Here is a 9,527-nt window from a genome sequence, read left to right on the forward strand (position 1 = left end):
GTTTTGGAAATATTGCGTTTTCGTTAAAAAAAGAAATGGCAAGATTTCAAAAAGTTAGAAACATTAATTTTTGCAAATTTGCACAATGAAAAAACACGAATTCAATGATAGAACTTACAGTGATAGATCTACAAGTTCTGAAGAAAATATCGCAACAAAAGACCTTTTCTAGTAATTGGGTGACTTGTTGCCATTTTGTTTGTTATTAATGACCATTTGTTACATATCAAACAAACAAAATGGCAGCAGGTGACCCAATTACTAGAAAAGGTATATTGTTGCCGATGTTTTCTTGTAAGAAAATAAGAACTTTCCGCTTCAAAGGAATGTACAGCATTTTTTGGTAAATTTGAAGACGTATGTCTATGCTCTTGAAAATGATCATGATCGGTCTTTGAGCGAACCTTTCCAAAGCACAAATTGTTTTCCTTTGGACAAAATTTTTCCTCTTCTTTCTCACCCAATCACATGTAAAAATTGTATGGAATGTTCTAAAATTTCAGAGGTTTATAATGCTCTGAAACTTATTTCAGATTCAAATGGCTGAATTATGGACTTAAAATAACCTGCAGTTATTTGTAAAATAAATGCAGATGAAAATACTTGACCTGCTAAAAACAAGGCGTTATTATGGAAAGAGCATCACGCATGAGTTGCTCCAGAGAGATGGAGTCAGTATTTGGCATCAATTTTCTCTCAACCAATGTGTAGCAGATCCAGAGCAGTTAAAGGGACAGATATTTTTGGGTCAGTTTTACAGCTGGCGATCTTAACAGGATTAAGTACCAAATAAGCCGCTAGTCATTAATTGGCAAATTGCTGTTTTAAGCGGGCAAATGTACTCGCACTTCACCCGCAAGCCAAATTGACATGCGCAAATGAAAAAAAAATAATTGGTAAACAAGGAAGCTCGGTAATGTGCGTACACACATAATGTTCCGACCCCGCTCATCCACATTCTTGACTTAATAATTGGCTACCAAATGATGAGATAGAACACTTTCAGAAAGATACATATCGTTCAATAAACAAAAAATGGAATAATGTCACGTTAGAGGGCCGATGAAACTTGTTGTTAGTAGGACTACTAGAAAAGACCACCATAAAAATAAATAACAAACATTAATTACGACCACAACTCGATGTCTATATTAAAAATCATTGAAAACTCGTATCAGATAATACCTAAACAAAACAAATTAACCTATTCAATGTCTTCAATCGACTGGGTAACAGGTTGACAAAAAGAGCAAAAGGTGCGAAGTTCAAAAATAAGTTCTATTTTTGAAAGTATTTAGTTTCAAAGAGATTATTATCATTAGATAGTAATTGAGATCACTTAAAGTTTCATTTGTATCTCTTTAGAAAGCAATTAAGACCTGTCATTATCTAGTGTACGTCATACGACCACAAAAGAGGGTAAATAACTGCAAAATTAAAAAGTTCAATTCAACTTTGCGCGAAATGGCAGTGAAGCCGTTAAAACCATAAACTTGTCACTAAGAGCATTAATTGCGCAGTATTTCAATGACAATGGAACCTACTATAAATGTTATAAATGAAAAAGAAAACAAAAATCCTTTGAAATGTACAAATATATACAAATATCAAACATTTTTTTAAATGAAATCTCGTAGTAACAGTAGAAACAAAACCGAGAACCAAGTGGTTGAAATTTAAACCGGTATGAAGATTGAATTAAAACTCAGTGGAAACGGGCTGTGATCTGTCTTTACAGAGACTAAGCTATAAAACGATTGAAAAAAATTCAAAATGGCGAAACTGAAAAATCCAAATGTTTTTGAAAACAAATGTTTTAAAAGTCATAAGACTTAAGATTTCAACAAAGAGATGGATTAAGATGCATTAACTTAGGTAGCCAGTTGGGCCTAATATTAATGAGACTAAATGACGAGACTACAAATACAGGCAGAAGCTAAAACTTCACAAACAATTTTACGACACCAGTGTTCAAGGCACTATATTTAGATGTTTTCTGCAAGTCATCACTTGCTTGTCATCTGAACATCAGTGGGTATTTCCTTTTAGAGGACTACGGAAAAGTTACAACAAAAAGAAACCCAAAAATTGAACAGTATAGAAATTTTATTGAATTTAAATGGTCGAAGCCATCAAAACATATAACCAACAGAGAAAAATGTTTGAATCACAAAAGTATTTGAGAGTTCTCAATTGGTAGGTTGAGTTACACGTGACGAAAATGCGAGCAAGCAAAAAGGAGAAAGTTTAAAACCTTTTTTAAAAAGTTAATTTGAATGTCATTGAAGCAAATAGCTCCAAACTGAAATCTTTAAATAGGTTCACTTATACGTTATGAAGAGGCAATTGAGACATATAATTATCAGTTTTATGTCAAACAACAACAAAAAGAAGGACAAACTTTGAATAAAATCCACTAAATTTTGCTACAGAACTGTGTCTCAGCGCAAAAGCATAAACTGTTCAACCAAAACAATTAACATATTCAGATTTGCCTTTTTTCAATACTGTGCATTTTCCGAACTGTGCTTTTCTTCATTTGGACCTGTCAATACGTTGGTAATTCGACAAGGAAACAAAATGAAAAAAAAGAAAACTCTTATCAAAACAAAGAAACCGATAGTTAAATATAAAACCGTTACAGGCATTAAATTATACCTCATAGGAAATGGGTTTCCGCCTGTTTTTACTAAGAATACCCCAAAATTGAGAGAAATAAGATAAATAGTGCTTAAATTCTAGACAATAAACTCTGATCGAACATTTCAGCAAACCTCCTATGTCTTCAAAGAGAAAATCAATCCCACTAACGTTACAATTGTAACATATTTTAGTAAAATCGACAAGAGTTTGTTCAAAAATACGGAAAATGTGAATGAAAACAAACGCATTATCGTGTCCTATTCACAAAACTTTAAACCTCCATAACTCCCTCTATAAAACGAAAATCAAAAAAAAATTATTTCGATTTTCTACGCTGGATTTTCTACGATTTTCTTATGATACCACTCACAACTCTCTACAATGATTATATTATTGATTGGCCAAGATTGACTGGACAACAAAACCCATTTGCTTATATAGTTCCCCTCCCCCCACTTAAGTGGAACGGAACAATGAGGGCATAAAAGTCCCCCGGATTACTAATTGCAGATTAAAACGTCATGGCTCTTTATAAGTTTGGTTTATAATTGAGTAATTAATAACAAAATTTGCCAAATAAGGCTTCGGCTAATTGAAACACTTTTCCGTGGAAAATAGTTGCCAAAGGTTGGCATGCTAGAACAGCTATTTGATAAGTAATGTAAAAATTTTATCGGTGTTGTTCGAGTTGTTCTGAAGTGTACAAGGATTTCAAAGCGTTATTATCGAGTTGATTTTTGTTTCTATTGCTCTCGAACGAAGGAAATATTGGAAACGTATGTTTTTTTGTTATGCGAAATTTCGGGTTGACCGCTTTGACTTTTTAGCTAGAACAATCGAGCTTGAGCGGGTTCAAAAACTGTTCAAGCGATAGGTCATTAAGCCTTTCAACAGCTCTCATAGAATTTAATTATGTTCAAAGTGTGAGGTTGAGCAAAGCTGCTGAAAAACGCTTGAGGAGACAGATTTTCATGATTTGAAGGGTGACCGTGAATATTTTTTTCATTATTTAGAACTTAAATCGGGGTCAAATAATAGGAGTTGAAACTTATTCGGGGGTGAAGGGGGGATCCTTGCCAAGTGTTGCTGCTGCAGTGTTGGAAAATTTTGTGCACCTGTTGATTGGAAAATTTTGTGCACCTGTTAATTTTTTTTCAACTTTTCATCGAAAAATGGTGAAATGTTTATGCGAGGCTAGCTTTTTATTAGTCTATTTTTCGATTTTTCTTTCGCGTCGCAGCGAAGAAAGACAGGCCATTTTTTGGTTCCTAGTGTGAAAGTTTAATTTGTTTTAAAATTTGCTGTATTTCAAGAGTTTGTAAAAGGGGGAGAGACACTTTATCTTTCTAGAGTAAATTTGAAAAGGAAAAAGACACAGGTGAATGGTGAAGTGGTTTTATTGGAAAAGTTCTGATTTTCTTGAGCTCCATTTTACAACTTTCCTAAATTAGCAATATTGAAATTTTGTTTAATTTTTTCTCAACTCCACTTTTTTTGATTTTGCTAGATTTAAAAATTATCATTTGATTTGTTCAATTTTTAATGAATAGAATTTATTTGAGGTACTTAAGATTTAGCGGAGTTAAGTATTTGTTAAATTTAAATAAAAAAATTTAAAGTTTTGAATATAAACTAAATTCACATTTTTTTTCTGATTTCTATTCCATCTCTGACTGAATTTAAAAGTTTTTTTTCTTGTTTGAGAACGCTAATCATTTTAAAACCAAAAAGATGTGAACGAATGTGGATTTAATGGTATTAAAAAATCAGTGCAAAAATTTTCAAAAGATAAGTTTAGTTATCTTTGTTGATCATCTTTTTTACTTAACTATCTGCATTTTTTGTCTAATCTACAAACTGTCTCTCAAGTGTTTGACAGTTTTTCCTTTCGATGAACATATTTATTGAGATTTTTAAGGTCCAGACTTTTGCTGTTACTTCGTTTGCTTTTGATTCCGAGAGACCGACTTTATTTTCAAATGAAGAGAATGTGAATGTTTCCAAAGAAGTGAATGTTTCCAAAGTGAATGAATTTACGCAGTTCATGATCCGAAGTGGGCGTTTTTGTTATTGTGGGCTATTTGACGGAGTTAATCTAATTTTCAGCTTCCGGATTGTTCTTGTTTAATTGTTGATTTTCATTTTTCACTTAAGAGCCATTTATCGGAATTATAGTTGAGGGTTATCAATTTTAACATTATTTATATAAAAAGAGCAAGGTACCCAATGCTTCCTTTAAATTGTAACTGCTTCTATTTAGTTTAGGATGATCGTAGAAAACAATTCTGAAATAGCAAATAATATTTTTGACAAGCCTGATCTCTGCTACGTACGAACTTTCACCAGCTGCCTCGTTAGTTTGATCTTTGGTGAGTGTGCGGTAAAACTCTATCTTTTCAGGGTTCACGCCAGATGGTGATTTTTTGATTTCATACACGGCACGGCTGGTACAAAATGATGAAATATTTGACATGTACTCATATTCATTGTATTGGTGGCTGGTCGAACGGTTGTCGGGTGAGAATCGTGTCAGTATCAAAGTTGCCAAGATGTGTCCCCTGTTTAATGGCCAAAATTTGTCATCAAAAGTTGTGATTTGGATTCACTGTTGGCCAAATGACGTCAGTAAAATCATCGTCCATGGTATTGACCGCAGCTCCAGTTTGTCAGTTCACATAAATGCTGGGATTTCCACCACTGAAGATGTTGAGTATGAATCCTTGATAGATGTTTTGCCGAATCCTTCCTTACGAGCTGTTAAAACGAACTCAAAATGTGACCGACATGATTGGAGGGTCTCAATTTCGGTACCCACTCAGAGCTCATTCATGCTGCCAATATTTTATAGAGATTTTTGTGTTATTAATGATGGGCTCGTTTATACAAATGGCTTTAGTGTGAAGTTTATTGCATTTATTTTTGATGCCGCAAATGATGACGAAGAATTCCAGAATTCAAGCACAGCTGTCAGAGAAGAGAACGGCAGAAGTTTTTGCTGTGGAACCATTAAATCTGAATCACTAGACGTTAGCTGTGTGTACAGATCTACTATGCGTCTGGACAAAGCGAGGTTTTTGAACTGTTTGGATTGTTTTCCGCTGAGAAATGATGCGAGACATCCAAACTTTTGCTACACGAGAACTCTCGGCGCATCCGAATCTGATCAGGTACATTATTTCTTGTTCTTTAGATGTTGAGAATCCTTACTATATTTCTTGTGATTCAATCGGGTTGAAATCAGCCTATTTCAATTTTGTTATTTTTTTATGATCAGAGAAAACAAGAAGCGCTTTCCAATTCTAGGTTGATAAATTCTTATGACCAATTTTTGTTCTAAGACTTTACAAAATCTGCGATATGCCCTTGCTGAAACTTTTTGCCTATGAAATCAATTTCACTGAGGTGCAATTATGTGCCGTATTGCGTTCAATGTAAGAGGATTTTGCATACAGATCATCTTTAGCCTCAACTCTCACTCTCTGTCTTTTTTCAGACTGTCAGCTCTCTTATAGTGGACTTTATAGAAGGAGGTGAGTTGAGGGAAGCTCGAACACAGTCTGAAGATTCAAAATGTGGGCACGTGCAGGTAACTGAAGTGAGCATTGGAATTGAGGAAATGGTGGAGTCAATTTTGACTCACAAACTGTATGCAGTGCAGAAGGAACACAATCTTGAACTGATGCTTGCCGATTACACGACTATTATTTTGACAGTTTGTCCTCAGTCTCATATCGTAATATTTAAAACACCTGTTGTTTTTATGGATCGAAACACCGGATGCTCGTTCAAGTCGTCATTTGTGATCAAATGGAACTTCATTTCGGGCAAGTTTGAGGTTCTGAAGAGTTCTGGACTGTCCAAATGTAGCTCAAAGCAGATCGATTACCACAGGGACGTGAAGCCCTTAATTCAGCGCAAATGGAGGGGTGAGTAAATGGGTAGTTTATCAAAATTTTAGGATCTAGCGAACCTGTCGATTTGTATCGCACATTGATGATAATAAGAAGCTATCAATCTAATTTTTAAAAAAAATGCTGTAATTGATTTTTGTGAATCGGTATTCTGTGTAAATTTTGTGCGATTTGCTTCCAGCATCTCCACGTCTAAGTTTGAAATTGCAGTGACATCACAAAGTCATCTTGTAGGCTTCAAATGAGCTAGATATATGCTCAATTGATATTCTCACAATGTTACGCACTGTTGACTGTTTCAGACTCCTTGAGAGACCTGAGGCTGCCCTTGACTGATGTGGCACAGTCTTATGACAACAACCTTCCATTTCTCATGGGAGTGTCGAAGAAGTGTCTTTACAACAAGCGCAATAATATGGTTTTGAAACTATGATTACATTGTTTTCCGTTCGTTGTTTTAATCTAATATGATGTTGCTTAGCTTAATTACATTACTTCTCTTTGAAATAATTGATTGAAATTTACGAGTGATTTTACTTCTCGAAGAACTTTAGTAGCTACTATTTGACCCTGCACAACGTCGTCTCTAAAAAACATTTTGCAAGCCAATCAAACAAAAAATACCTGCAAAAAGTTATCTAACGCATTAGACAGCGAAAGTTGCGAAAGTTGCCTTCATGTTTCCGATGCCGGACTTCTGTAGGGGACCTGCATTAATTCTTCAGTAGATGTAATCCAATAATATCGAAATGCTTATCAAGACTAACCGTGTGTTGTTCTTTTAACTGCACGAAAGTGGGTCCTGTTTACCCTTTTCTTGTCCGATTTGACATTGTTTGCAAAATTTTTAAATATAGTACTTTAATAAAGGAAATCAGTTCACAACTTAACCTTTTCACGTTCAGATGTGAGGAGGATTTTAAATAGCACTCGCAGCCTCCCAACGGCTATTATTCAGGCGCTCTCCTTTTACGACTCGAAGAGGAGTATTGGATGAGCGTCTTTGATCGGTAATTTTTTGGAGTGTATTTGAAACAGGAAGTGAAATGCGTGAAATTAAAGTGTTCAAGTCCATTTCGTGAAGAGTGGAGAGAAGAGATAGTGGTTTTCTGATCATGCTATTTTTGGACAGAGAAAGACAGAGAGAGCGAGAAAAGTGAAAAAACAATTTGTTAAGCGAGCAAATGTTTTTGATCACGTGCAGTATTTTCAAAGCAGTTTTTTAGTTTAAACTCCAATTTGTCGGTCAAAGACGGCTGTATCGTTTACCCAATCTAGGAATCTTGCGTTTGAATGCTTTTTGACCATCTGAATCAAATAATGATGTTTTAGATTCATTCTTGAGCTATTTTTTTTTACATTTTGCCATGTTTTAAGCTTTTTTAAGCAGTTTTTGTTTTCTTCGAATTTTTCTAGCATGTGGGGAGTTCCGTCGTTGAAACTAGCTGTTTTAATGGTTTCGGTTGGCTGGCGATATAATTCTTTCTGATTTTGCGCCTTTTTTTAAACGATAAGTAAACGACTAATTTTAAGCAATTTTACAGATTTTTGTCTTTTTTAGTTTGAATGTTTTTGCTCATTATTAGCTTGTCGCTCAAGTTTTACTTGTTCAATCTTGAAGTTGTAGTTTTTACAGGTTTTTCTCCTAAAAGGTGCTATTGAAGGTCAGAGAGGGCACTTTCACTGGGATAGATAATACATATTTCTTGTTTTTTTCGGCGTCTTTTTTCTTGTTCTTTGCTTTTTTGGAGTTTACCAGGTGTTGGGTGGTTAAATGCCTGTACAGAAGCAGCGATACAGTTTAGTTGCCAGTTATTTGAGGGGAAATATCATTTTATCATTTTGTGAATAATTTTTTCTGCATTTCTTTTTCCTTTCCTCAGTTTTCTCTGATCATTTGTGTTACTCTTTCTGTCTTTTAGTGAGAACTAACTCTGTCGAAAGGTTTTTACCGCTATTTGTTTTGGAGCCGCAATTAGTAACGAAGTTTTCATCAGGTTTTTTTTCAGTTATTGTTGATTGCTCTCAAGCAAAGTTTATAGCAATTATATTAGTCCTGTCGGTCTTTTTAATGCAATTTGTCTGACCAGTTTGACTTTTAGTCCACAAAACAGGATAAACGGGTAGGGCCCAGCGAGCTTTAAGTGCTCTTAGAGCCTTTCAGCTCACTAGTCTCCAAGTCTGCGATTCACAGAAACTGTTTAATACTTTTGGTGTGAAGGGCGGTTCTTGGAGTTCTTGCAGGTTGACCCCACAACCCCTCCACCACATCAGCTCCTCTCACGTCACCCATCCGCAGCCCTGCACATATTTCAAGCCGCAAGGGCGCCGTGCAGCTAAAATTTGCCCTCCCACTTGCCTCACCCCATCAGCCCCCCGCTTCGCTCACCTCACGCCCCTTCAATTAGGCTGAAGCTAGCCTCGATATACCCTGACTAGCTACTGACAAAGTCAACCGCTTGCCGGTCGTTTGAGAGCAATTTGCCCGACGTCAGTCGGTTATGTTTGTCAGTTTATTTTACATTGCTAATTTGCCTGTTATTGTTTCAAGTTGTTTCGCTTAATCAAGAGGTTCATTGTAATTGTTAGGTTAGTCAGTTTTGTACTCCGGGTCGTTACCCGATCTTTCGGCTATTTTTTACAATTCAAAGAGTTTGAATTGTATTGGGGTGCGAGCTGTTCACATATTTTCATTAATTATGAGGTCCAATTGGAGTTGTGATTTTGTTCACGCCGAAACAGGAAAATGGAGCGAAAAAGTGAGTAGTTTTGCGGCGTGATTTTTTTTGCTCTAATTTTAAAATAGTCAGAAAAATGTGTTTGAACAACAAATCGTTTTCTCGCTTGTGGTTTTTTTTCACTTGCGTTGATCCGACTGTGATTTTTATTAGTTGCCGTCAGCCTCTCACGACAATGTTTTGGTAGCGCTTTATAAAATTTGCTTTCTGTTTTCATCGCGTTTTTGTTTTAGAT

General features: G+C 35.4%; 1 protein-coding gene across 1 annotated transcript; it reads left to right on the top strand.

The window, feature by feature from the left end:
* Positions 1 to 314: 314 nt before the first annotated feature.
* On the top strand, positions 315 to 7,102 carry LOC142335414 (uncharacterized). The gene is made up of 4 exons (XM_075383893.1): positions 315 to 747; positions 5,044 to 5,810; positions 6,137 to 6,569; positions 6,857 to 7,102. The coding sequence occupies exons 1-4, from the start codon at positions 588 to 590 to the stop codon at positions 6,985 to 6,987; spliced, it is 1,491 nt and encodes a 496-aa protein (XP_075240008.1). The 5' UTR covers positions 315 to 587; the 3' UTR covers positions 6,988 to 7,102.
* The last annotated feature ends 2,425 nt before the right edge of the window (positions 7,103 to 9,527 follow it).

This window comes from Convolutriloba macropyga, chromosome 2 (genome assembly GCF_964194025.1).
Source record: "Convolutriloba macropyga chromosome 2, txConMacr16.3, whole genome shotgun sequence".
In the NCBI taxonomy this organism is placed as follows: Eukaryota; Metazoa; Xenacoelomorpha; order Acoela; family Convolutidae; genus Convolutriloba; species Convolutriloba macropyga.

Bases quoted from the DNA above. Each gene is read 5' to 3' on its own strand.
- LOC142335414 (XM_075383893.1), top strand. From the start codon at position 588: ATGCAGATGAAAATACTTGACCTGCTAAAAACAAGGCGTTATTATGGA. The intron at 5,811-6,136 runs GTACATTATTTC...GTCTTTTTTCAG, and splicing joins GCGCATCCGAATCTGATCAG to ACTGTCAGCTCTCTTATAGT. The intron at 6,570-6,856 runs GTGAGTAAATGG...TGACTGTTTCAG, and splicing joins AATTCAGCGCAAATGGAGGG to ACTCCTTGAGAGACCTGAGG.